General features: G+C 54.8%; 1 protein-coding gene across 1 annotated transcript; it reads right to left on the bottom strand.

The window, feature by feature from the left end:
- Positions 1–32: 32 nt before the first annotated feature.
- On the bottom strand, positions 33–27,929 carry CAND2 (cullin associated and neddylation dissociated 2 (putative)). The gene is made up of 15 exons (XM_037523230.2): positions 27,824–27,929; positions 22,630–22,773; positions 19,911–20,065; positions 19,175–19,298; positions 18,333–18,598; positions 17,018–17,123; positions 16,697–16,839; positions 14,686–14,978; positions 13,416–13,557; positions 11,584–13,086; positions 9,841–9,936; positions 8,832–9,001; positions 7,735–7,899; positions 4,927–5,034; positions 33–1,125 (listed from the first exon to the last, which is right to left on the bottom strand). The coding sequence occupies exons 1-15, from the start codon at positions 27,889–27,891 to the stop codon at positions 898–900; spliced, it is 3,711 nt and encodes a 1,236-aa protein (XP_037379127.1). The 5' UTR covers positions 27,892–27,929; the 3' UTR covers positions 33–897.

The raw sequence follows: 27,929 nt of genomic DNA, 5'->3' as shown, positions 1-27,929 counted from the left end.
AGGTGTCTGTTATAGGTTGGCAACTCTTGAGACATTTGTTGAGTAAACTGTTGGCCTTTATTTTACAACTTTTCAGTTGACTTGGAAAGTATATTAACGGTCTATTGAACAAGAGGAATTGTGTGAGAAAATAGTTTGTCTTCTTTTAACCTTGGAGAGCATGAAATTCTTTGGCCTGTCACTATTTCTGTGTCCTCAGTACTAAAGACTAGAAATAACATGCGCAAATCCTCCCCCAGGACACTCAACTGGTCATGCCCAGGTGGTGACATGAAAGGTGGCTTGTGCGCTCATTTCCCCGGGTTGCCACGAGTATTTTGACATAGAAAAAACATTAGGTCCAATTGCCTGCCCCCCCCACCTCCCCCTGCAGATGTCTCCATGCACTTCTGATGAGTGGCTGTCCATTAGAAATAAAGCATTTTGAATTCTAAAGTGAATAACCCAGGAATATCCGAGTTTTTAAGATGCTTAGTCAGAGCACGGGTTTTCGGCTTATCAGTGCAGGTCGGGTGGGGGGTGGGGTGGGGTGAGTCTGGGACCTGCTGCCTCCGACCTTTGTAGCTGCGAGTGCAGTGGTTTCTAAATGCACAGTCCTCCAGATGGAAGGACTCAGACCAACCAGGTGAGTTCACACCGACTGTCCCTACCACCCTACCCTGTTTGTTGTCTGTCCTGAGTTAAAGGGCCCGACTCTGGACAGCCTCAAAGCTCTTGCTGCGGCCTGTGAGTTGGGGTCCCTGGAGAAGGCACTGTAAGCCCTGACCAGGAGCAAAAAGGCCCCGGGGAGATGAATGGGAAGCAAAGTAGAGGCCTATGGTGGTGGGAGGGTGGGGCCTTGGGCTTAGGTGGGTCCTTTTGTCCTGAGAAAGGGCCCACCTGGAGGCTGGGGGAACATTAGCTGAGCTCCATTGAGTCTGTGCCAGGGGCCGAAGTAGAATCCTTCTGGATGCTGTCAAAGAGAGCTGTCAACTCCGGGTTGGATCGGATTTGGGAAGAGAAGTCGGCCATGATGGGACTCTTCCCTACTTCTGGGATGGTCAGCAGGGCGGCCACTGCCCTCATCGCCGAGCGCTTCAGTTCGTCCTGCTTCTCAAACTCCTGCTTCACGGAACCAGCTTTCACCTAAAGCGACAGAGGGCCCCTTTATTGAGCCTGGCCTGGCCCCACAGCCTCCTCACTGGTCTTTGGCTTCCTTTGAGCCCCTGTAATCTTTCCTGCTTTCCAGCCTCCGACTGGCTGTGGTTGTCACATCCAAACTGCCCACCATTTTTTTTTTTTTAAATTTATGCATATAAGAGCTGGGGTGTAGGTCAGAGGTGCAGGGGGTGAGAGGATTCACCAGAGACAGAGTGGGGAGCAGAACAGGCAAACTGACTGAAATACACTGCTGAGGGGAGCAGCGGGCAAGACAGGAGAGGTCTGCTGTGCCATGTGGGTAGTTCCCTGGCTGGGGATTGAACTCGTTGCAGTGGCTGCCGATAGCCTCATAGTGCTGAGAACTTAACCACTTGCACCACCAGGGAGGCCCCAAACTGCCCACCTTCTTAATAAATAGGACGGAACTGAATGGATTGCTTGTCAGTCTACTAGCTGGTCTCCCCCCAATTCTATCCCCTAGTGGTAAGAGCTGTGACTCAGGCTGCCCCTTCTGTAAGAACTTTCTGTACTTGATGTTCTGCCTAGATGGGAGCAGAGATGTGTTTTCATTTCCAGCAGATGGAGGGTCATTTGAACACCCCTACCTTTGAGTCTGTAAGGCCACCTCTCTGGAGGGCTGCTGTGAGGATTCAGTAACAGGTCCATTAACCCCTTCTCTGAAGACCTTGGGGCTGGGTACACTTTTGGAATTAAAAAGGTTTTAGGGTTCACAGAGGTGTTATTGTACAAATGACATTTCTCTGCTGCAACAGCCTATCATATACGATATTATTGCCCCGATACTTGTGTGGAAAATGCAAGATTATGAGCAGCACAGTAAGAGGGAAACAGCCTCAGGCCAGTTCAAGTCAAGTTCTGTTGCCGAGTCACTGAAAAGTTTTGGGTTTCCAGAACTTTGCAGGTTTCATAGTTATGGACAAAGGATTGCTGGTGTAGACATGTCAAGCCCTCACCACGCTGCTCAGGACCATCCCTGTGAACTGCAGTTTTTCTTGATGTCATTTGGCTCGAACGAAACTGCAAGTGACGACGATTGAGGCTGTCAGTTCAGTGGCCCTGCAGAATCCGTTTTCTCTGACTTACAAGGCAGATTTCTATTAAAAAGTGACCAAGTATTTCTGGATCCAGAAATAAACCCACAGATTTATGGCCAACTAATCTTCGACAAAGGAGCAAAGACTATGCATTGGAGCAAAGAAAGTTTGTTCAATAAATGGTGCTGGGAAAACTGGGTCGCTACATGCAAAAGAATGAAGCTTGACCACTACCTCACACCATACACAAAAATCAACTCAAAATGGATTAAAGAACTAGACATAAGACCTGAAACCATAAAATACATAGAAGGAAATATAGGCGAAACACTACGTGATTTGCACATCAAAGACATCTTTACAGACACATCACCCATAGCAGTGATAGTGAAGGCAAAGATAAACAGCTGGGACTACATCAAATTAAAGAGCTTCTGCACAGCAAAAGAGACAATAACAAAAACAAAGAGAAACCCCACCAACTGGGAGAACATTTTTGCACCCAACACTAATGATAAAGGACTGATCACAAAAATCTGCAAAGAGCTGATGAAACTCAACAAAAACAAAGAAAATAATCCCGTCAAAAAATGGGCAGAAGAGCTAAAAAGAAACTTCTCTGAAGAGGAAATGCAAATGGCCAACAGGCATATGAAAAAATGTTCAACATCACTTGTCATCAGGGAAATGCAAATCAAAACTACCATGAGATACCATCTTACACCAGTGAGAATGGCACATATTAAAAAAACTAGCAACAACAAATGCTGGCGAGGGTGTGGAGAAAAAGGAACTCTCCTGCACTGTTGGTGGGAGTGTGCAAAGTGGTCCTACCACTATGGAGAGCTGTGTGGAGATTTCTGGACCTACTAAACACAGAGCTTCCACAGGATCCAGCAATTCCACTCCTAGGTATTTACCCAAAGGACACAGAAACATCCATTCCAAAGAGCACCTGCACCCCTATGTTTATAGCAGCACTGTTTACAATAGCTAAGCTTTGGAAACAGCCCAGATGCCCAAAAAATAGATGACTGGATCAAGAAGATGTGGTCCATATACACCATGGAATATTACTCAGCATTCAAAAAAGATAAACACATGCAATTTGCAGCAACATGGATGGCGCTGGAAGGGATCATGCTCAGCGAAATAAGCCAGAAAGAAAAAGAAAAATACCGGATGGTCTCACTCCTAGCAGGAATCTAGAAAACTTAAATAAGGGACCAGGAAAATTAATAACTATAAGAAAGTGAAAATCAAAATCAACAAAAAACTATGAACCAGAGACACTGTATGGGGGGTGGGGGGCAGGAGGGGAGGGACTGGGGTCAGAATGGGGGTGTTGAAATTATATGGGGAATATAAAAATAAAATTTATTATTTAAAAAAAAGTGACCAAGTATATCTATTACAGCCATGAAAGATTTTAGTCTTCGGAAAAGGTTTGCTACTTGAAAAATTACTGCTCGCTGATACCTCTTTTCTTTCTTTTTTTTTTAATTAATAATAAATTTTATTTTTATATTCCCCATACAATTGCAACCCCCCCATTCTGACCCCAGTCCCTCCCCTCCTGCCCCCCATCCCCCATACAGTGTCTCTGGTTCATAGTTTTTTGTTGATTTTGATTTTCACTTTCTTACAGTTATTCATTTTCCTGGTCCCTTATTTAAGTTTTCTAGATTCCTGCTAGGAGTGAGACCATCCGGTATTTTTCTTTTTCTTTCTGGCTTATTTCGCTGAGCATGATCCCTTCCAGCGCCATCCATGTTGCTGCAAATTGCATGTGTTTATCTTTTTTGAATGCTGAGTAATATTCCATGGTGTATATGGACCACATCTTCTTGATCCAGTCATCTATTTTTTGGGCATCTGGGCTGTTTCCAAAGCTTAGCTATTGTAAACAGTGCTGCTATAAACCTAGGGGTGCAGGTGCTCTTTGGAATGGATGTTTCTGTGTCCTTTGGGTAAATACCTAGGAGTGGAATTGCTGGATCCTATGGAAGCTCTATGTTTAGTAGGTGCAGAAATCTCCACACAGCTCTCCATAGTGGTTGGACCAGTTTGCACTCCCACCAACAGTGCAGGAGAGTTCCTTTTTCTCCACACCCTCGCCAGCATTTGTTGTTGCTAGTTTTTTTAATATGTGCCATTCTCACTGGTGTAAGATGGTGATACCTCTTTTCTTTAAGCTCCAATCCAAACACGCTGCCCTCTTTTTGGTTAGTTCCTACCCTTCTGAGACCTGACTTAGCTCATTCATTTGACTGGGTGTCCCTGGGGTGTGCCAGGCTTCAGGTCCCTCACACAGCCTCCTACCAGGCCTCTGGCCCCAGATCCCACCCTGGATGCCTGAGGCACGCCTGGCCAGCAGCAACTCTGCCCTCCAGCAGTTGTGTCTGTCTAAGCCTCACTGGGCTTCCTTATCTTGACAACAGGGAACCCACCCTGTTCCTTGCGGTATCCATGGTACGGTATGTGAGTCCCACTATCTAGGAAATATTGAATGAATGAACGAACCGCATAGTGTCAGTGGATAACTTAACCTCTCTGAGACGCTTTTCCCTGTGTACACAATGGTAAGACTCAGAACGATCGAAGCATCTCGTACACCATCTGCACTGCAGGCAGCCCAGGGCTGGGGGGACTTACCTTAGCGGTGCAGGTGGCCCAGGGCTGGGGGGACTTACCTTAGCGGTGCAGGTGGCCCAGGGCTGGGGGGACTTACCTTGGCGGTGCAGGTGGCCCTGAGCGGCTCGATGAGCCGGTCCACCCTCTGCAGGACGGGCATCGGACACAGCGTAGCCAGTCGTGCTAGCATGATGAAGGTCAGCATCTGCCAGGAAGGAGCAGATGAAGTTCTCAGTGAAATGGCCAGAACCGAAGAGGAGGAAGCCCAGGGGGAGGGCAGGGGCTCTGGACCTGAACTGGGAGCTCAAGTCCAAACTCACTTTAAATCCCACCACAGCTCTGCCTGAGTAAACCCCCGCCCCCCACCCCCACCCCACCACCCCCGCCAGGACTTGTTGTCTTTGTCTGTAAAACATGGGCTATCCTGGGGAGGATCAGGAGAGGCAACAGGGACAGGGAGGGTCTCCAGCTCAGAGGCCCAGGTACTGTCAAGTGGGGAGGGCCAGATGGCACCTGAGGGAGCAAGGAACCCACTCTTCCAGATGGGAGCTACTCAGCTCCAGCCAGCTGGTGAGGTGAGAATGGGGCCCAGGGTTGATGGGCTATTTTCAAAAGAAACCTCACTTTTCACGTAAAATTTCTCAACTTATAAATGTTGGCAACTGGTTTAAAAAAAAATAAACAGAAAATGTGTGAGTCAACTAAACACAGCTCCAGGAGAATATCGGTGACCTCTTGGAACTGGTCAGGCCCCCAAAATGATATATACGTCACAGAGGCTGGCGACCCATCCATCTGCCCTTCCCACCTGTCCCACCCCAATCCATCCTGCCCTGATCTGCCAGGCCCACAGCAGAGGACAAGGACGGGGCACCAGCCGCAGAGAGCATGACCCATGTCTGAACTACATCTCAAAAAGCTCCTCCCCTCCCCACCTGGCCCTGAATCGGCCGGTTTCTCCCATCAGCTCACTCTCCAAGGGTCAATGTGCAGACTTGACAACTGTAGGTGCCAGACAGGTGTCACACCCACCCTCCTCAGAACCAAAGGCAGCGTGGACACAGGGGTCCAGCCCTAGACAGGAACCCGGGAGAGCAGGCAAGAAGGACGAAGACCCGTTCGTCCGAGCAGAAATCCCCTTGAACAACCCGCTTTTAACACTCAACGGTCTCACGTCAGCACACAGGGATCCAGCTCGGTTTTAATGCTGCCAGCATTCCATGGCTGGAAGCTCCCAGTTTGGCCCAGCCAGCACTCCTCAAACTGTATTTTGAGGGTGACTAACTAGCTTCCCAGATGCTTCTCGGATACCAGCCAGGCCCAAAGGAGAGAACCGAGGCATACCCCTCGCACTGGGACTCCGAAGTCCCAGCATTGGTGTCCCAGAATTTTCCACTAGTTCTCAAGGGATAGGTATTCCACGGAGGACACTTAGGAAAAACCCAGACCCCACCAAAACCTTGGAACTGGGACAAAAAAAGCATCAGTCATTTCTTTTCTCCTTCTGGGGGGTCGGCAGGTAGCCATAGTTTAAAACAGTGATGACAAGGCCTCCCTGGTGGCGCAAGGGGTTAAATCTCAGCACTATGAAGCTATCCGCAGCCACTGCGACCTGAGTTCGATCCCCAGCCGGGGAGCTGATTCACATGGCGCAGCAGACCTCTCCTGTCTGTCCCACTGCTCCCTTCAGCAGTGGATTTTAGTAGATCCACCTGTTCTGCTCCCTACTCTGTCTCTGGTGAATCCTCTCACTGCCCCCCTGCACCTCTGACCTACACCCCAACTCTTGTATGCATAAATAATAAATAAATCTTTTAAAAAACAAGCAGATGATAAAGGCGAGGAAGACTTAAGACTAGCGGCACAGGAGGGTGGGGTCCCTGGAGCTCTGAGGCTCCGATGATGATGGGAGAGGCCCGGTCTTTGGGGTCACTGACAACAAGCACCAAATGCCTCAGAAGGACCACGCACTGCACTGGGCCAGTGGGTGTTGTTTCTAAGAGTGAAAACATGCAAACCACCCAACTCACACAGTGAGCTGCGTGGAAATGGGAATTCCTGTAGCCATGACCCAGGACAAGGAGGTCGGGTCAAGGAGAGAGCAACATGGGTCGGCACATGTCACAGAGCAGGAGGCGAAGTGACACAGATGGCAGGATCCTGTTTCTGCCAGATAGACTCCACGAATGGGTCTCCACGGCGGCGAGGGCGGCCTGGCCGCTGACCCTGAGTGTCAGGCCTCATCCAATACTGGACCCCTAAGGAAAATGACCAATGGCTTTGCATATCATCCCCAGAAATGGACTGAGATTCATGACGGAGTGGAATTCCGGGGTCATTACTACTACTGCATTTGCTGTTACATTACAAAAGTAATTCATGCTCACTGTGTATATTTTTAAAGCTACAAGCAGGCTGACAGTGAAACCTCTCTCCTCCCTGCTCCCTGCCAGCCTCAGCCTCACTCCCACTAGTATGAAGAAGATGGTCCAGGGCGCTGCACCTAGTTTTTACCACCCAACAGTGGACCTGGGCCACCTCCACTGGAGATACCCAGTTTACTGAGCCCACATCCCAACAGGTGGACATTGAAGTGGTTGTCAGTTTTTTCCAATTCTCAGAACACTGTGAAGAACAATCTGGAACCTAAAACTCTGAGCACATGGCAGTCAGTCCAGAGGCTTCATCCAGGAGGCATCGCTGCTCAAAGGGTATGTCAGAAAACTTCAATTTTTTTCTAGTTACTTCCAACCTGTCCTCCAAAGAACTTGCTGGACACTCTCACCACAGGGGTTTGAGGCGTGGATTCCTTTCAACGGAACAATATTGCAGCTATTTTCATGGGGTGCTCAGGGGACAAACAAATGGGGGCCAGGTGGTGTGGGAGTGGCGGGGCTGGCCCTACCCGGATGTCATAGTGGTCCTTCAGACCGTCCTCCACGTGGTTCAGGAACTCGCAGATGTCCAGCTGGGCCAGGCAGCTCTCGAGCAGTGAGTACATGCACTCGAAGGCCGCCTTCCGCACGTCCAGCCCATCATCCACTGTGTGCTTAAAGGGCCCCATCTCCACCTGTGGGGGCAAGGATGACCACAGGTTGGGGAGGTGAGCCCAGGTTGTAAGAACGCCTCCCCTACTTCCTGTTGTCCCCCATATCTCTGCTGTTCAACATTGTGTCTCGGCCCAAAATCATGCCTCACGTCTCCACGCCTTTGCTCAGCCTGCCATGCCTCCCCTGGGCCCCCCACAATAATAGTGAAAATAATAATGACACTTGTGATCTGTTGAGCCATTGTGATGTGCTGGGCACTCAACAACACCTCTAGGAAGATGGGGGTACTACTGACCCCTTTTAACATATGAGGAAACTAAGGCTCGGAGAGGTTAATTAACTTGCCGAAGGATACACAGCTAGGGAGTGGCTGAGCTGGATTATAAACCCAGGTCTCTAGGAAGCTTTTAACCACAAGGTGCTGCTCTTACCGATAAACTCCTCACCCGCCAAAGCCTAGCTCAAATGTTCCCTCTCTTTTGGGAAACTTTCCTAACTTCTCTGCTGACTCACTTCTTCCTCAGGGCTACCAGGTGGCTCAGACCTATTTATTACATCTTAGGGTGACTTCGCTGTGCAGGTGCCTTTAATAGCTGCCCCTTCGCCACTGAGGGGGTTCTCAATAATCAGCAGAGTGGGTGTCTCTGGCCCATGATGTCCTTTGGGGCAGAAACCATGTCTGGCCCTGCTCCGAGTCCGGGCCTGGGACACAGAGCTAGGGCCCCATGAAGGACAAGCGTTGAGTGACTCAGCATTTCCTGCGGCCCGGCTGTGCCAGCAGCAGCAGGAACACTTGTAGGATTTAACTCACGGGATCTTCTCATTAGCCCTGCGATGGGGACACAATTATTCTCCTCATTTTGCTGTGAAGAGAGGCCAAGGCTCAGAGCAGACCAGAGGTCAGTGGGGCAGCGAGGGGCATTGCAGGAGCCCTAGTCCGCCCGGGCCTCACCTCTCGGATGAGGTCTCTGCGGACCTTGGTCTCCTGGTAGAGGAGGGGCAGGATGTCGCCCAGCAGGTCCCGGACCAGGGAGGGCTTGTTGTGCACCGCCGAGTTCAAGAGCGCCAGGGCGGCCCGGCGCACGCTCAGGTCTGGGTCCTGCAGGCTGTCCATGAACTCTCCTGCCGGAGACAAGACGAGAGATGTGGGGGGCAGCCCAGACCAGCCCACACCACTGCCACCCTCGGGCGGGGGGCGGGGGTAGCGGGCAGTGTTCTCAGCACACCTACTCTGTGCCTTGTACAAACCTTTAAGTCAGATAAGAACACAGCCCTGAATATGGCCCGGGTTCAAATCCAGGCTGTCCCCTTTCTATATATAGAGCTTGGCCAGGCTCGATGTCCTATCTGTAAAATGGGGGAATGACAGGAGCTGCATTACCTGTACTCCTATCTGCAGGACTGTTTTTAGGATTGAGAACGTGGCCGTGTGCACAGAGTACACAGCACAGGGCCTGACACAGACCAGCAGCACTACCCAGGAGAACTTGGTATCATTACAGATGAGGTGCCATGAAAGCTGCTTGGGCTTCTCGGGCCTCAAGGCCCTGCAGATGGGGGCCAAGCTGGGGAGCTACTCTCCTGGCCTCAGTGCTGTCTCCCCCAGCTCAGGGCCACTGGAGCCAATGCCTGTTGTCTGGGCTTTCTTGCTTCTAAGATCCTGTGTGTTGACGGAACATGTCCCCCTCAGTAAACCCATGGGGTCTCCAAAGCAACCTCAGAAGATGTAGGTAAGGGTCTTGCACCCAATGTGCAGACGAAGAAACTGAGGTTTGGAGGTGACAGGGCGTGCAGTGCTCACAGCAATTCAGTGGTGGCGCAGAGATTTGAACCAGCTCCTGCTCCTGCTGCTCAGCATGGGGCTGGTGGCCTTGTGGGTCTCCAGCTCCCCTCTGCTAATGTGTAAGAAAAACTGGGCTGGGTGAGGGGGCTGACCCAGGCTGGGGCAGAGGGGTGCTCACCAATGAAGCTCTTCAGGAGGGGGTCGACGGGGTGAGGCTGGTCGGAGATGAGGAACTTGACTGCTGTGATGACGGTGCTCCGGGTATGCGGCTGGCCTACAGGGCGCGAGGACGGCCTGCTGAGGGGCACAGCCAGTCCTGGGCACCCTCAGCTTCAAAGGTGCCAACATGCTGCTCTGCCTCCGTGGCAGACAGAACAACTGTACCCTCTCCCCATCTGGTTTCTGTCTCTGGTTTCTCTTGGCATCTGAGACTCTTCCCTAAATTCTCCCTCCTGTAGCTGACAGTAACACTGCCCGTTCTCAGGTGACCACGCTGCAGCATGCAGAGAACTCTGAACCAAGGGGGTGGCCAACCCAAAGAAAGAACTTGGGACCCATTCTATTTTTCAGACACATTATTTCAATTAGTTCTCAGGACAGTCCTGTTAATTAGTTAATAATAAATAAGAATAACAAAAAGTCATAATTTCTAATACGAAAATTTTAAAACTTATTTTATAGATAGAAAGACCCAGAAAGGTTGAGTTCATGTCCCAAGGTCACAAAGCAGATATTCAACAGCTGGCCTGAACCCTGGCGGGTGCTCCTCCATGGGGCCCTGTTCTCCAAGCAGGGAGCAAGATATGTTGTCATTTTTTCCTCTTTCTCTTTCTATCCTAACTGTCTACTGAGCAGCCCCAGGGAGGCTGATGAGACTATGCCTAATCATCAGGATTAAGCCAATTTAAAATAAGAAAAACAGGGAACAACACAGACAGGGAAGTGAAATGGAGGCTAGAACAAGGGGCATGCAGGAAGAGGCACATGGGGGAGCCCCAAGAATTTGCTAGGAGCAGGCCACTTATTTGGTGTCATGCATCCCAGGGGACACTGGTGAAAGGGAAAAGTGTTAGGCCGGTGGCTCAACAGTGTACATCAGGGGGAGACAAATCCGAGCTGTGACGAGGCAGGGCTGCTTATCACCCCTGGACACGGGAGAGCCCGGGAAGGAGCCTTGGGAGCAGAATACACAATGTCTCAGCATGTCCTTCCTGTCCATGCCTAGAGGGCCAGAGCTGCTGCTCACAAACACTACGACCCAGGAAAGCTTCACGGTGTCACTAACAACAGCAGTTGTTTCCTTCCCTGGTATTAATAAGGTAACACACACACATGCCGAGCACCTCACCTGCATCATGTCCACAAACACACCCACTCACCTATCAGGGCACCAGCTGACCAGCTCTAGGCCCAGAGGCCTTTCATTCTCAGGGAGCTCACCTGCCCAAAAGCCTGGCCCCACCTGACCTGCCTGCCTCTGTCCCCTGGTTCTTGCCCTGTGCTCCCCACAAACAAGGCCTCCAGCCAACCCTCATCTACATTCACATTCTGTCCAGTCTCTGTGAGCCCCCAGCCTGCGTCTCTGCAGCTGCAGTTCTGGCCCCTCCGAGAACTGCTTTTCTTAACCTCTGCCTGGTGCCTGAGGCTGCGTCCAGGTGGAGGATGGAGAAAGCGACATGATGGAGAGTTGATTTGTTGGAGGGACACCAAACTAAGGAGCATTCTGCCTCTTCCACCCTGCAAGGTCCCACAGGAGGCGGCCTTGGGGTCTCAGTAAACAGCTTTCAAAGGTCCCTCTGCCTTTACCTTATAAGCACCATGACTCTCAGACCCAAGCACTTGAACCGGCTCCTTTTGTGTGGGCCAACCAGAAGGCCGGGGCAAGCTCCCCACCGCCCATCGCAGCCGCCTGCGCCCATACCTGCAGCAAGCTGCTTCCGGAATCGGGGCAGAAGGGAAGGAGGGTTGAGGAGGACCAGCTTCCCGATGCACTCGGCCACCACCCCCCGGGTGCCCTCCTCGGCACCCTCGCAGCGCTGGAACAGCAGGGCCCACACATCCTCGACATAGGGCTTCAGGCTGTCGGGCTGGGCGGTCGCCAGGGCCTCCCGGAGCGACTGCAGCAGCAGGTACTGCCGTCGAGGCTCGGCCTCGATCTGCCCCAGCAGGAAGGGCAGGAAGTCTGGTAGGTTGCCAGCGCCCACACGGCCCAGTGCATAGGAGGCGGCTGCCCTCACATCCTCGCTGGGCGACCCCAGGGCATCCAGGAGCACGGTCTTGAGTTCCTGCTGAGGGCCGGGCCCAGCCACCTGGCCCACCTCAGCCAGCGACAAGAACGCCAGGACCTTGACCCCCGTGCTGGAGTCGGGAGACCTGGCATCAGAGACCAGGCGGTTTGCTGTGCCAGCCGCCTCCTTGGGACAGGCGGCTGCGAGGGCTGCCACGCACCGGGCCAGGGAGTGGAACACCTGCTTGTGCAGGCCAGGTGTGCCGTCTGCAGGCTGGTCATACACGGGTGCCGTGAGCAGGCTGATGAGCTGGGTGTAGTTCACGCACGGCGGGTGGGACCCCACCAGGGCCTGCAGGAAGCCTTCAGCCGCTGCCAGCACACCAGGTGGCAGCAGGGGTGAACGCAGCAAGCACAACAGCTCCGAGAGCACCGGGCTGCTGACCTCGGCCAAGGAGGCGGGCTGTACCTGGGCCACGGTGGCCAGGAAGTCCACGGCCAGCTGGGCTACATGCATGTCACTCTCGCTGACCAGTGGGGGTAGCTCAGCCAGCACGGCCTGCAAGGCACTGGGCGGGAGGCTGGCTCCCTGGCTCCGGGCCAGGGCGTCCAGGGCAGCCAGAGTCCCTAGCCGCAGCGCCCGTTGGTTCTTGCGCAGGAATGAGGCCAGGATGGGCAGTGCGTCAGCCAGGATGGGTTGCAGGTCAAGCCGCAGCGAGGACTCAGCCACCAGTGTCAGTGCCTTCACAGCTGGCAGCCGGGTGATCTCGTTCCGCAGGCGGTCCAACAGGAGCGACAGTGCTGGCCCCAGGTCATCCCCAAGCCGGTCACCCAAGTGGCCCATGAGGTGGCCCATGCAGGAGATGGCCCGCTCCTTCACCTCCTGGTCCAGGTCAGTGGCACGGAGCCGTGCCAGCGTGGCCACAGACATCTCTCCAACGTATGGCTCAGGGTCCAGCGTCCGAGGTCTGTCCAGGGGCCACAGGGTCCGCACCAGCACCTGTAGCACCAGCAGGGCCTCTGCAGCGATCTTATAGAAAGGGTCGGCCACACAGGCCATCACAGGCGGCAGGATGGTGGGCAGGTGTGGGTGGAAGGCCTCGGCTGGCTCTGTGCCCAGCAGCCTCAGTAGGAAGGCCAGGGCATCCATCCGGATGGTGGAGGAGCTGGAGCGATCCACCAGCGAGAAGACGATGCCTATGGGTGGAGGCAAAGATTACGGGGCCACAGACAATGCCCCAACAAAGCACCCCCTGGATATGGGGTGAATCTGTAGGCCTCTGAGCTGGACCCAGGCACCCAGTTCTTAAGCAGTAGATTCCTAGCAGTTAGGGCTTGCAGGGACCAGGGCTGAGGGACACAGGGCTGGGGAACCTATCTGAAACCAGAAAGCAGGGCCTGCATCCTGGCTTTGTTCTTTCTGCTGGCAGTTGGGGAGGCACTGTAGGTTGATGAAGGCCCCCCGTCCCAGGACTGGGGAGTCAACTCAGGGCCAGGAGAGTAGATACCCAGTTCGTTCATCCTACCTGCCACCAGCACGGGCATGTGCTCTGCCAGGCTGCCCGGGAGGATGCCTGCCAGCTCGGTGAGGAGGCTGAAGCAGCCCTGGCGGGACCTGACACTCCGATCTCTAAGCTGCCGCTGCAGGGCCTTGATGACCAGGGGCACCTGTGGGCAGTGGGGGAGGGCACTGACTAAAGGAAGCACCTACTCCATCCACTACTGGGGCTTTGTCCAGGTGCATGCCCAGGGAAGACCTCCCCCCAGTGCGGAGAGGATGAACACCAGAGGGCTCCACTTTTCCATCCTGGGGAACAGCAAGCCACACCACACCTCCCTGCTCCTCACCCTCCACATTCATCAGCAAGACCCAAAAACAGGAGACTGACAAAGCAGACCCTCGTTATCAGGAAACCCCTTGAAGCTCCTCAGAGTCGTTTAGTTAAGGTCAGACACTCATTTCAACCCAAATTGGTTAAGCCCTAAAGCAACAAGCCCAGAGATGGCCTTTGATGACCCCACAGGACTTTAGGCTCATTAACGACTATTGACATAATAAAATTCCCACCAAGGGGGGTGCTTGGCTGCCAAGTTCTGAACATTCCATTCAAGCAGAGTCACGATCTGGTCATCAAAGTACTTAGACCAGTGCAGCCAAGATTCCAGACATTCCACCCAGCGCCCCGCCCCCTGTCCAAATACAGATAATCCTATACAAATCCTAACTCCCCTAGGAAAGTGAGCTGGCGCTCTGGGAGTTAGCCCTCTGTCTCCTGCTTAAAACTCTCTTCATCACAAATCTCCAACTTGTCTGGTAAATGGGCTGTTGCACGCCAAGCAAGAAGGCCCTCGAACTTGGTAACATTTACCTGTGGCGTGTGACCACTTTTCTCCGCCATCCCTTTCAGCTGGACCCTGTGAATGGCCTCCAGTGGTCTCCAGCCTCCATTTTCAAGACCCGAATACCCCCTCCCCACAGCAGTCAGAGGAGGGTTTTCAAGCAAGAATGGGGTCCCCTAGACCCCTCTCGAGCGTTCTGTGTTCTTAGAATGAAATGGAAAGTCCTGATGCCCAGAAGCTCTACTTGTGTTGCTGACTCTTGGCCCTTAGACCATGTGGTCCCTGCTGTGCCCCAACACTTAGCACACAAGACCCAGCACACAGTAGGTGCTCAATACCTACTGCTTTGGGCGTGCAGGTGGTAAGGTGGAAGGATGGGAGGACGGATGGGTTGCGAGCAGGTGGGGGTGACTCGTGAGTGGGGGGAGGGGTGAAACAGGAGACAACCAGGCCCACCTGTCCGCGCAGCATGTGCAGGTTGCTGCCCATCTGGGTGGGCTCCTCCACTGCTTCCAGCCATCCCTTGGGGGGCCGTGTTTGTCGCAGCAGTACGATGTAAGCCCCAAAGACATCAGCCTTGACGTTCTCCTCCCGTTCCTTGAAGCGCCGGATGAGCGCGGGTGCCAGGGTGCGGTGGAAGTCGGGCAGCAGGTCAGGCCGTGAGCTGACTAAGGCCGCCACGCACTTGGCCGCTGCCCGGCGCACCTTCCAGCTCATATCATCGTCATCACTGTACTCGTCCTCGCTCTCTGGGGCAGGAAGAAGACACCCTTGGGTCCCTCTGTGCTGCAGCAGACAGATGGGGAGACCCCTGGCCACCCAGGTCGTCTCCCAGGATAGAGGAGCCAGGGGCAGGCATGGGCTGGCCTGTGCGTCGCCTTTCCACCATCATTGTAGGCACTGTTTGGAGCGTCACTTGCCTGTAACAAACACCTACTGTGTGCGAGGGAGGGCACCAAGCACTTCAAATCCACAACCTCATTTCAGCCTCACCATGACCTTGTGAGACAGGAAATTTGCCCCCTGCAGAGATGAGCAAACCCGGCCTCAGAGAGAAGTGGCTCACCGGAGCCAGAGCCACACCAGCAGGGAAGCATGGAGTAAACAGGTCTCCCTCTGCCCACAGACCCTTTGCTGCTTTCACTACATCAGGGGCAAAGTGACTTCCCAGTCTTCGGTGAGGACTCGAAGGAATCTATTTGGGCACAAAACCCACTTTGGTTTTAGGCCAGCTGTGGGTGTATCACTGACTGGGATTCCAGAAGGGAGAAGCAATCGGGCTACTTTGCCCTCTTCTCTCCCCGAGTCCCGGCCTCTTGAGTGTCCTGATTGCAGCGGGCTGGACTGATCACAAGGCAAAGCTGTGTCTGTGCGGCTTTCTATTCTCCAAGCAACCCCGAGAGCTCATCAAGTCTTCACCCACCTCAGGAATAAAGATGCCCAGAGCCCTAGATGACAGGTGACACCAGTGAGACTCAGCGAGGATGAGACTCTCCTAAGGGCGCACAGCTAGGAAGCAGCAGAGCTGAGACCCAGGCCCCCAACACCTGCCCAGTCACCTGGGGAGACATGCGTGAGGCTTGGAGGGGGACAGTCCTAACTAGGGACATTGCTAGGTCCAGGCCCACATGCGAATGATGAATCAGACTTTCAGGCAGGCATAGACAAGCTGCTGTGGGCCACATGGATGGTCCTGTGGACATATCCTGTCTACCGGCCAGCATGGCAGGTGTCCCCTCCATGTTGTCTGTTGCCTCGGCCACATTGCTCTAAACTCTGACACTGACAAGAAAATGCACAATCTCCCTATCTTAGCCTTCCGGGCCCTAACATGCCTGGTCAATCTTGCCTTCTACTGCCCATCTTGTCTGAGGACCCCATCAGGCCCCAAGACCCTGGCATCCATCCATGTCCTGCCTCTAGGGCCCACAGACTTCTCTCTAATAGGAACGGCACAGAGGGCTCTAGTCCTGACCTGCAGGACCTCGCCCCATGCAGGCACCGCTCTGCCCTGGCAGAACCTATCCTTCTGCCATTCGGTGCCACTCTGGGTTAAAGCAGTGTCACCAGGCGCCTAAGGGGGCAGTGAGGGCAGCCTAGTGGCGTGGAGTCTCAGCCCTGCCACGCCCTAGTTGTGTTATTTCAGGCAAACTCTTTTCTGAGTCTTGAAATATTAATTAAAAAAACACTTGGTTTTCCAAGGGAATTGCCAAGGGTATTATCAGGAATGTGAAAAAAAAAATACTTAAGACACCAATAAATGCTCAACAAATGACAGTGCTTATGACTATGGCTACTGTGACCTGTGCAGAAAGGGTAGGGAACTGGGGAGTCCTGATTTCCGAGGGCAGGGCTGAGCCTGAGGAAGAGCTGGGATGGGGTGGGGGCACTAAATGTAGGCCCCCCTTTGGCTGGATGGAGGGTCTCAGGACTGCCCTCTGGCCCCGGTGACAAGTCGGCCACCCACCTTGCTCACTGAATTCACTCTCCTCTGCCTCCATCTGCTCCTCATCCCCATCGCTGTCGTCGTTGTAGTTAGGGTCGTGCTTCAGGTACTGGAGGCAAAGGCTGGTCACCTTGGGGACGTGAGGGCCCATCTCCTTGGGGCACCTGTGGGTGGGGTGGGGGAGGCTGTGCTGGACCCAAGCAGGACAGGGTAGGGGGCAGGGCGTAGGGGTGAGTCCTGAGATCTCAGTGCTTTGAGGTCAGGATCCCGCCCACCACCAAGCCCACCCCACCAGCTTCCCAGAGAAGGCCGGAGTCCCGACTGGCACCCCGCTGCACCTACTTCCTCAGGAAGGCCTCCAAGGCCTGCAGGCAGGAATCGCGGAGCTCATCATCATCCAGGTGGCAGAACTCCTCCACCAGGGGCACGAGGCGGTCCAGGTGGGCCCCTGCAGGGCCAGGTGGGTCACGGAGGCCAGGCCAGAGCCTCTCCCAGGCCCCCAGCCCACAGCACTCAGCCTGTCCCCGCTCCGTGGCCCTGACCCCTGCACATTCAACCCACGGGCTTCAGAGCCCCTCAGACCTGGGCTCTAGTCCTGACGTGGCCGCCTAGGAGCTACATGACCTCGAGCACCTCATGACAATTCTGACCTCAGTCTACTCATCTCCACTGCCAGGATAACAATGCCCGTCAGGCCGACATTTTGTGAAGAGTAATAATATGATGCAGATAAAGAGCTCTGCCCGGGCGTTGGCACACAGGAGCCATCAGTAAGTATCTGCTGTGGAAACATTACTCTCACGCCCTAGCTTTACTTCCTGCACTGGGCTGTAGCCCTGGATGGAAAACAGGGCAGGTAGGTACTACCCATATAGGGCAGGTAAGCCCCTACCTGGTCCCCAGGCTTTAGAGGGTTCTGCCCTGGCCCTTCTCAACCTCCCCTATTCTCCTGCCCATCACCCCTGAGCCCTTGTCTGGTCCTACGCAAGCTTCTTTCCTAGGTCCATTCTCAAGGGTGGTCAAGGGGCAGCTGCTGGTGGAATTGGGGGGCAAACTAGACAGAGTGGGGTCTAGGGGCTGGGGTCCACATATATGCTTGTAAGATCTCTTGCAATGAGAGAACAAGGTGGGCAGGGCATTTAGCTGATGAGTGACATGACCCACATGCCTGTTCTAGTCCAGAACTGCAAGGTGACTGAGAGTACATTCCAACCTCACTGCAGGCCTCAGTTCTCTAAGCTCCTCTACCCGGACAGACGGCAGATCACTGGTTCCCGGGGTGAGGCAGAGGAAGAACTACAAAGGCGCCCAAGGAAACTTTTGATTGCGAAGGTAACTTCTCGGGGTGTATCTGTATTATTATTATTATATTTGTGTCATTATTCCCCGATGAAATTTTAAAAATACTCCAGCCTGCTTTAGAGATCATTATTGCCAAAGTAGGAGGACAGAACATATTTTAAGCTTCATGGAGCGACTAATAATTATGCGCCAAACATGTTCAGGACGGGTGGCACAGTCAGTAAACGCCGAGACCTTCCGGGCAGGTAGGGCTGGAGAGCACGCGGTGCCCAGGGCCGCCCCCTGCCTCTCCAGCCGCGTCCCTGCAGGGTCTTCAGCCCGAGCCCTCCCGCGCCCTCGCCCAGCGGCCCCTTACCGAGGCGGTGGCCTGCCTGGCGGCCGACGCTGCCCAGACACTGAATCAGGGTGCGGATGGCGGCGGGGCTGGCGGGTGCGCGCGGGCCAGGCAGCCGGTCCAGCAGGTGGTCAGCGAGTTCCACGAAGAGGTCGGTGCTGCAGGCGGCCGCCAGGTGGCCGAGCGCCCCCACCGCCCGCTTGCGCACGGCCAGGCGCGGGCTGCTCAGCTGCGGCAGCAGGCAGTGCAGGAGGCTGGCATGGAAAGCGCCTAGGGGGGCGCCCAGCCTGGGGAGCCAAAGCAGGTGTCCGCGGGGCCTCTCCCACCCCAGCCTCTCCTGGCTTCCTCCCCCGAATCAGGACACCCCAATGGTGCTGGTCACGGGAAAGGAGCCCCGCAACTGGGGAACTGGGTGGAGCAAGCAGAGGGGTTGGGACTATTTCCAGGCCTCTCAGCCAAGAAATGTACAGCCAGGACTTGAACCCTGGAGTAGAGGATCCCAGCCTGGGGGGACTGTCCAAGGAATGGGGCTTGGGGAGTGTAATTTAAAATGAAAGCCCTGCATATAGCCCCAAAATAGAAAAAGAGGTAAAGAGGTGAGAGAGGACCAACACAGTGGGCTTCAGCTCGAGAGAGACCTGAGTTCAAACCCCAGTCTGCCACTTACTGACCGCGTGACCCTGGGCAGGCACAAAACATCTCAGAGTCTATAAAATCGCAACAAATACATTCTCCCTCTCAGGACTGTCAGGATGATGGAGGAGCCGGGGCACAAGGTCTAGTCTGCAATAGGTGCTGGCGCTGGGGACTTGTCCCCTCACCCCCTCCTCTGGTCCTCTTTGCCCCAGGGTGGCCTCCCGCACCTGCTCAGCATGTCAGAAAGGATGTCCAGGGCCTCCAGCTGCACTGCCACATCCTCCTGCTGGGCAATGGCACTGGTGAGCTGGCCAGTGATCTTCCGGCACACGTTGGTGGCCAAGCCGGAGCCTGAACAGAGCACAAGTGGGCACGGTGAGGTCCACGGCTGGGCTCCAGCTCTGGTCCACTTCCAGTTTTGCTCTGGTTGAAGCGGGCTCAAGTGCGCCCCAGAGTCTGACCAAACTAAAGGAGACTGAGGGGAAGTGGAGCTCTGATGCCAGCCTGCAGGTGGCCTCACTCCCCACCCAACCCCTCAGCCCTCTGCTTCCAACGGGGAAGGCAGGAAAAGTCAAGTTTGTCCTCTTCCAGACCCCCTGACTGTTAGGAGTGTCAGGGTGGCCCAGTTCTGGTCAGTGAGATACAGGTTGAAGATTTGAGGGTCTTTTGGGTAAACCTGTGCTTTCTCCTCAGTCCTGTCCTAATTGAGCTGCAAAAATGGAGTGGCTGGCTGACCTTTCCAGAATTTTGTGAGATAAACAACCCCCAACTTTTTATGTTGCCATTAGTTAGATTCAGTTACTTGCAGCAAAAAGCTGCATGAAGGTAAGTGGACTGAGGTCTGAATTCTCTGCCACTTACCAGCTGATTGACCTTAGGTAAGTCTTTTCACTTCCCAGAGCCTCAGTTTCTTTGATGGTGAACCAGGGCAATGGCTATACTTAGTCCCTGGGGTTGGGGTACCTGTAGCTGCTGGGGGGAGCTCCGAGAGGACCGTTTTCAGGCCGATGCCAGCGATGTCCCGGAGCTGCTCCTTGTCTGATCGCATGTTGGCACAGAGGGTATCCACAATGGTCTCCACCTGGTACTCCTTCACTTTGCCCACCAGAGGACCCAGGCTGAGGAGGAATTGGTGAGAGGGCCCCAAAGCTTCAGGCTTAGCTTGAGTCGGGCTGCCCCCTCCCTACCTGCAGGCCTGCGGGTCTACTGAGGAAGAGACCCCAGGTCAACAGAGGGCTCTGTTCCCCAGGAGAGGTCCCCTCTGGCTTGTCCGCATCATTCCTGGCACCCCACAAACCTACAACTCGTGGGTTTACATCTCAGTAGATGGCCAAACCATCAAACCTCAGCTGGAAGCCAAACTGTGCCTAAGAGCAGCGGCTCTTAAATTTGAGCGTGTGGCAGACTCTGGAGGTTTTGGGGAAACAGACTGCTAGGCCCTGCCCCAGAGTTTTGGATTCAGGAGGCCTAGTAGGGCTCAAGAACTTGCATTTCTAGTAAGTTCCCAGTAGCTGCTGATGATGGAGGTCCAGGGACCACACTTTGAGAACCACTCTGCGTTAGAGCCCTTGCTTCTCAAAGTATGGGCAGGTCAGCATCCACAGCATGGCCTGGACCATGTCTGAAATGCAGAACAAGGCTCCTACCCTCGACTGAGAAACTGTCAACAGTGTCCAGGTGACTGGACTGCACGTGGAAGCTTAAAGAGAGGCCGTGCTCCACATGCAGGTGGCAGCCTTAGCTGTACCAGCCATGCCCAGGGCCCTAAGAACATTGTTACCTGGGCACCAGCCCCAGGTTTATTGGTTTATTGGAGTTGGCTGGTTTCTGCTCTGGCCTAGACACTGGCCATTTATTTTTTAAATCCCTGGAGGTGCCACCAAGGTTGAGCACGTCTGACCTAAAGGTATGTTTCTCAGACAGGAATAGGCACCAGGACACCAGGACACCGGTTCCTGGGCTGCAGTGTCACTGCCTGCCACGGCCCTCCACTCCTGAGTCCCTGGGGCTGCAATGCCAGCCAGCTTGCAAGCCTGGCTCTCAGATTTCTCCTCCATCAAAGTGGTGAAGTCCTCCCATTCCACTTTTCATAGTGCTGGTTCCCAGGAGGGGTGACACTACCCCCAGGGATGTTTTGGAAACGGTTGGGGGCCTGCTTTGGTGAACATAACTATTGAGATGGCACTTCTGGCTTTCCCTGGGGGGGCAGTGGGTAGGGGAGACAGACAGACAATACAGGAGGGCCTAGCAGCCTGCTGGGCGCCCTTACAAGCACAGGGCCTTTCCACAATCACCTGTCCAGAACCCATTTCACTTTACAGGTAAACACAAATTACTCCTTGTACTATTTTAATATAGTCTCAAGTTTCAAAGATTACAACTACCAGGTAAATTGAAAGACGTCTGTACTTTGTTTTTGGAGCAACTTTACCCGCAGAGGGTCACTCTTTCAGACAATCTCATCACGAGGAGCAACGCCACTTGTGATAGCTGCGCCCCCCAACACCCACACCTGTCCCACTTGCTGCCCATGGTGGTGCACAGTGAGGCCACACTTGGGTGCAGCAAGGTTTCATCATCGCCCACTGCCATCCGCCCCAGCATTTACACAGGAAAGAGGCTATTTTACAAAACACCATGTCCCTTTATTTATAAACTGTGTTTCCTTTTCTCCTCGGTTACAGTTCAGGGCCCTGTACATAGCATTTTATAATTATGCGCACAGGTAGGTTATACTACGTATGAATGTCGTTTTGTGATAGGACAGTATTTCAGACACTGAGGCATATAGGTGGGGGTGGGGGGTGGGGGGAAAGGATAGAGGCTCCACTCATTGGAAACCCCAGTCCAACCACAGCTGCTCCCGCACAAAACCCTTCACTGAATTCCCTCAGCTCTTGGGAGCAAGTAGAAACTCACGGGCACAGCCCAGGGTGTGTGTGGCCCATTTCACAGGGCACCGTTGGAGCAGTGGGACCGGATTCTCTCACCCCATTGACCTCTGACCCCTGCCACTCCTCATTCCCCTGCCCACCCCACCACGCCCCCACAGGTGCCCCAAACATGCCCTATCTTGCTTTGTGAGCTCCGCAGGTAACCAGCCGAGGTCTCAGGGCCACAGTCTAACAATGCCTATGGCAAAGGCTTTGGGGGCCCCTGTGCCCCTTCAGCCTTCACTGCTCAGTGCATGTCAGCCTGATCGTCCAGCTGCCAGCATCCACATCTGTGCTGGAGGGCTTCCTCGGCTGGGTGCAGGGGAAGGCATGCTCTGCACCTGACCCCAGAAGGAGCCCTCCACCGACTGACAGATGCTGGTGGACTAATAGCCCTCGATGGAAACACCCGAGGGGCCTGTCCTGTCCAGAGGACCCAGTAGGGTTAAGCGCCACTGGCCCACAGCACCCTGCTTGATGACTTACGACACTGCGGCTGGCTTCCCTCCCTGCACCACTCCCCAGCCCCTTACTGGCGTGTCCCGGGATCAGTTCCCAATGCTTACTCTTTCAACCTGTCTCAGGTCTACTTCTTGGGGCACCCAGACCAAAGCACTGTCCAGCTCCAAAAGGTCCCCAAAACTACAAAGTAATTCTCTCAGCAGCTGTACCCCAAAGGGGCAGGGCCCTCGGGGGCACTCCGGACCTGGCAGGCAGCCTCCCCTGCTACCTCCAAGGCCAACACTCACCACCTGACAGCCAGGTTCTGCACCTCGCCATTCTTGTCCTCCAGGAGGCTGAGCAGCATCGTCACCACCTTGCGCTCGCTGTCCTCGTCCAGCTGGATGGAGTCCTTCTGCAGCTCTGACATCAGGTCACTGGTGGCCATGAACCTGGTCAGGGAGGACAGAGGATGGCCGAGCAGCTCCTGGGCCTCCGTGATTTGGGAAGAGTCTGAGAGTTCCCCAGCAGCAGCCTTGACACAAAGAGTCAAGGGCAAGCAGATGACCCGGGCTGTGGACATGGGCGGGCTAGCACCGGCTACCATGTGTGACACCACTGGTCACATCATGGCAGACTAGGAGGGGCGGGCGGGACATCATGGCCACAGGCTGAGGGCTTCAGAGTCACTGGCTCCTGCCTCTGCCATTTATGCAAATGTGAACATGGACCGGTCACTTTACCTCTCTGAGCCTCAGTTTAACTGTCTGAAAATGGGGATGAAAATAGTAGTGGCCTGGTGTGGCTGTGCAGAGGGTAAAACGAAATGTTGCATGTGACGTGCTTAGTGTAGAGTGAGCCCTCAGCCAGAGGCACTACCATTACGATAATGACGCATTATGTCATTCACAGCTCAACCGCTGGAGCAGGGGTGTTAGAAGGTCTCACAGCTAAGGCAGCTGTCAGCAAGAAGCCTTGCCACCAGACAGGTGGAGAGCCGTTAGCCCTGCCCACCCACTCAGAGAACTGACCCAGCCCTGCTGCCCCCACCTTAGAGCAGTGGTCCTCATGGCAGGCGGCTCCTTAACCACTGCTGGGCCCCAACCCCAGAGTCTCAGAATCAGGATATCTGGGCCAGGGCCCAACAATCCGCATTACTAACAAGTTCCTGACTGACGCTGAGGCAGGGCCTGCATTGTGGTAACTGCTGCCCTAGGCCAGGCAGATGGGCCAATGGCGTATTTTAGAAACCGACGCCCAGGTCTGACCTGCCGTCAAGGCCTCCTGACCCATTTGAGTCAAGGGCTACACAGCCAGAGGGGAGCAGATCGCTGCGTCCTGATGCCAAAGCCTGATGCCCTGTGCCAGGTGTTTGGAACTGCAGAGGGAGTCTGGGCTGGAAGGCCATGGAGAGTGGCGCTGTGGGGTGAGGGGCCACAGAGCACCCTTCCTGCCAGAGTTAAGAGGGGCAGGCAGTGTCTTAAACTGCGCCCCCTTGCAATTATTTTCCGAAATTTTGAATAATGTATCATTTGAAAATTGGGAGAGTTGATGTGAACATGCTAACTTCCAGATTTTTTGAAAACAAAAGTATTTGGATACAACTGGGCGACATTCCCTGGTGACAACTGGAGCCAAGTCACGCTGCCTCTTTAGGTGGGACCCACACACCTCAGTTTCCACTGCACCTGTACCGGCTTCCGCAGGCACCTGAGAGAAGGGACCAGGGAGAAGGCAGGACAGCAGCTGGAGAGATGTGGTGAAGCTGGGACCTGGGCATGGTGCCCTCAAGGAAGCTTCCGGTTTTGCTGACCCACCAGCCACCCTGCCTCCTCGCCCAGTCTTAGTTTCTGGCTTGAGCAAGCCAACCTAGAGCCCTACCCCCCAGGCTTCCAGTGGCAAAATCAGCTCCGTCAGGATTCCAGTCTCTTCTTTGCAGGCTCAGACCTGCTGCCCGATGCCATGACACCCCACAGCACCCGTTACTAAGAGGGCAGTTGTCCATGTCAGAGCTGTTTATTTGTAACAGCTGGGATTAGCCTCAAGTTGCTGAGAGAGGGAGGAGGCTAGGCTGGAGGTGAAGATGGGCTGGCAGGGGGCACTGTGCTCACCTCTGGGTCTTGTCACTGCAGGAGAAGCATCCAAGGTGAAGCAAGATGTTTGGATTTGAGCCAGGCCAAAGTAGACATGTGCACCCCTAGGTCTGCAGCTGAGGGGACATTCTAAGAAAGGTGGGGTCTCTAAGCTGTGTTGTGCCACAGCCCATGGACACCCAACTCAGTCTGGCAATCCAAGGGATTTGTTCTTTTGCCCAAGATGGACCTCCTACTCTCCACTTTTTTCTCCATGTGCTGAACTTCTATTCATCCATCAAGGGCCCAGCTAAAATGCTCACCCTGCCCTCTCCCCCACCCATACTGTGTAAGCACAATGGTTCCCCTGATAGGATGTTCTTGAAGCACGCTATTCCATCCATCACAGCACTTGTCACACTGTGCTGCAAGAGTGGTCATCAGTGCTTGTGAACTCCAAGGTGCACGGCAAGCTCAGCTCTCAGACATCAGAGTCATCAAAGTACAGGTCCCAAGAGGATGTGGGGGCAAGGTTTGTGCAAGAGGGGAGGAACACAGCCAAATCCCAAAGACAAACACCTATGTGGAAACCCCAACTCAAAAACCAACTATTCTGAAATACACCTCAACATTTCAGAGCTCTTACAAGTACTTGGTTCTCAGACAAAATCATATTATGTAGGGCCTCCCTGGTGGCACAACACTACGAAGCTATCCGCAGCCTCTGCAGCACGAGTTTGATCCCTGGCTAGTCAGGGAGCAACCCACATGGCGCAGCAGACCTCTCCTGTCTCGCCTGCTGCTCCCCTCAGCAGTGCATTTCAGTCAGTCTGCCTGTTCTGTGGCCCACCCCACTGTCTCTGGTGAATCCTCACATCCCCCCTCCACACCTCTGGCCTATACCCCAGTTCTTTTTTTTTTTTTTTTTTTTTTAAAGATTTATTTATTTATACAAGCACTGGGCACAGTCAGAAGCGCGGGAGGGTGAGAGAATTCATTAGAGCCAGAGCAGGGAGCAGAGCAGGCAGACTGATGAAGTACACTGCTGAGGGGAGCAGCGGGTGGCAGGAGAGGTCTGCATGCCATGTGGGACCCTCGCCGACGGCCGGGGATCAAACCGGCGCTGCAGAGGCTGCGGGCAGCTTCTCAACCCAGTGCTCAACCACTGCGCCACCAGGGGAGGCCCTACCCCAGTTCTTGTATGCATAAATAAATAAATAAATCTAAAAAAAAAAACGAAAGTCATATTATGTATGTGTGTGGCAGTGGCAGTGAAGGTTGTACAAGGAAGGGTTAGATCGAGTTTGAGCACTGAAGATGGGCTAAATATATGGTCTTACCATTTTACCCACTAGGTGACCTTGAGCAACAGATTCCTGGCTGGGTCTCAGTTTTTCTATCTGTAAAACGGGCATTTTCTTTGCCCCACTTCATAACATCCTTGGGAGGTTTTAATAAGACCAACAGATGTTACCATGAGGCAGATGAAGAAACGAGGCTCACAGAGGTTGCAGGAGCTACCCAGTGAGCTGGGAGGAGAATCAGCTCCCCGGCCTCGGGTTCATCTACCAATACTATTGTGTTTTCAAGAAATGATTTTGCAATTCCTACAGCTCCACCACCCGGTTCAACCTCTTTCCCAGAGAGGGGGACCTTGGAATGACATTTTAGAGGCTCCTTGGGACCCCTATTTGCCATCACCACCTGCCCCTGAGAGCCAGAGGACACACTCGGTCTCACAGTTTCATTCCAGAGAAACCCTAGAGGAGACTGAGCTGAAACTCCCGGCCACACGGGTGCCTTGACAGCTGGTTAGCAGGACTCAGTCCCTGGCATTCTGACTTTAAAAATAGAGTCTACTCTCATAGGCTTGGGATGGTTTTAAGTGTTCTCAGGGCCCTCGCAGAGCAGGCTGGAGGAGTTTCTCAGGCTCTAGTTGCAGGGAGACTGGGCCTTAGGCCCAAGAGACGGTGGGGCACACCTACCCAGCCGCTGGCTACTGTATGACCTTGGGCAAGTCATTCACCTCTCCACTGTGCTGGAGAACAGGAAGAAGAATAACTACCACCCTGGCTGCCATGGACAAAATGAGATCACATCAGAGGGCACCAGCGGAGCCTGGGACACCCGAAAACATGTACTGAGCACCTACCGTGTACCCAGAACAGACTCTGGGACTCAAATGGGAAGCAGAGAGTCCTGGTGGTCCAGGAACCCGGATCTCCCAGGGCTGAGAAGTAATGTGACGGAGCCTGGGCTGGGAGGGGTTGCGGGTAGTACCTATCCCAAGGAGGGGACGGCTGAGTAGGAGCTAGCCAGGTGGAGGAGGGGCGGCAGAGGGGACAAGCAACTTCTAAGTAAAGGCCCAGATTTCAGATAGGAACCAAACCCTAATAGTGTCCATACGTGAAGTCTTTACCTGCTGCCAGCCACTAATCGAAGTATTTCATAGATACTAAGTCATTTCACCCTCTCAAGTGGGGTCTGTGATTATCCCCATTTCACAGACACAGAAGCTGAGCCTCAGAGGGGTTAAGCAGCTCATCCAGTCACACAGCCAGTAAGTCAGAGGTGGGATCCGAACCCCGGACTGTGGCTCAAAAACTCTCCCAAAGGGGAGGCTCTTGAGGGGTGTGGAGGAAAGGGTTTTAGGAGAAAGCAGGGCTCAGACCGCGGGCTCAGGACCTCCACCAGCTCCCCTGCAGGTGGCTGGAATGGGAGTCCCGAGGGTGTTGAGGGCCTGGCTGATGCCCTGAGGTCCTCCCACCACCCTGGGCTCTGGGCTGAGGTCTTCCCGCCTCCCAGTCTCACTTTCTCTGCCCCGAGTGTCAGCGCAGAACCCCGAGGGGCGGCGGCCAGACCCCACGGCTCCTTCCATCTCCCGGGGCCCGGGCTGGCTGTGCGGCCTGGGCCAGGCTTCCCCCTCCGTGGGCCTCAGTTTCCCCATGAAGACGAGGGGAGCGGCCCGTCGGCCCCCTCTACTCTGTTGTTCCTGCGTGGGCGGCTCGGTGATGCGGAGGGAGGGGGGGCAGGACAGGCACCCCGGCCTCCCCCGCCTCTCACCCTGCGCCGGCCGGCGGGGCGCCGAGCTCACCCCCTCCCGCGGGGGTGTCGGGCCGACCCGCGAGGGGCGGTGCTGGGGGCGGTGCTCCGGGAGGCGCGGGGGTGGTCGGGGAGGCCGCGAGGGGGGCGGAGCCGCGGGGTCCGGGCGCAGCGGGCGGGGGTGGGCGCTGGGCGCGAGCCGAGGCGCAGGGTGGGGGCCGGAGCGGGCTCCGGGGGGTCCAGAGGCGGGGCTGGTTCGCAGGTGGCGATCGGCAGGATCGGCGCCCGCAGCGGGCGGGGCGCGGCGGGGACACCGGGCGGGGTGGGGCGGGGGGCGCGGGGCCGGGGCTGGCGGCGCGGGGGGCGCGGGGTGCGCGGCGGGGCGCACCTGAAGTCCTTGTCGCTGGACGTCATCTTCTCCAGGAGGCTGGAGATGTGGAAGGCGGCGGTGCTCATGGTGCTGCGCCGCGGGGCCGCCGGCCGGGGAAATATGG

This window comes from Talpa occidentalis, unplaced genomic scaffold (genome assembly GCF_014898055.3).
Source record: "Talpa occidentalis isolate TD23 unplaced genomic scaffold, MPIMG_talOcc4v2.1 talOcc4.10, whole genome shotgun sequence".
In the NCBI taxonomy this organism is placed as follows: Eukaryota; Metazoa; Chordata; class Mammalia; order Eulipotyphla; family Talpidae; genus Talpa; species Talpa occidentalis.
The sequence above is the reverse complement of the archived record's forward strand: the minus strand, read 5'-3'. Positions and strand labels throughout refer to the sequence as shown.

What these genes read in the sequence shown, in the direction of transcription:
- CAND2 (XM_037523230.2), bottom strand. Translation starts at nt 27,891, where the DNA reads ATGAGCACCGCCGCCTTCCACATCTCCAGCCTCCTGGAGAAGATGACG. An exon ending in CCAGGCAGGCCACCGCCTCG is followed by an intron (nt 17,124 to 18,332) that starts GTAAGGGGCCGC and finishes CTGGCCCTGCAG; the next exon opens with GGGCCCACCTGGACCGCCTC. An exon ending in TGCACATGCTGCGCGGACAG is followed by an intron (nt 13,558 to 14,685) that starts GTGGGCCTGGTT and finishes CACTGCCCACAG; the next exon opens with GTGCCCCTGGTCATCAAGGC.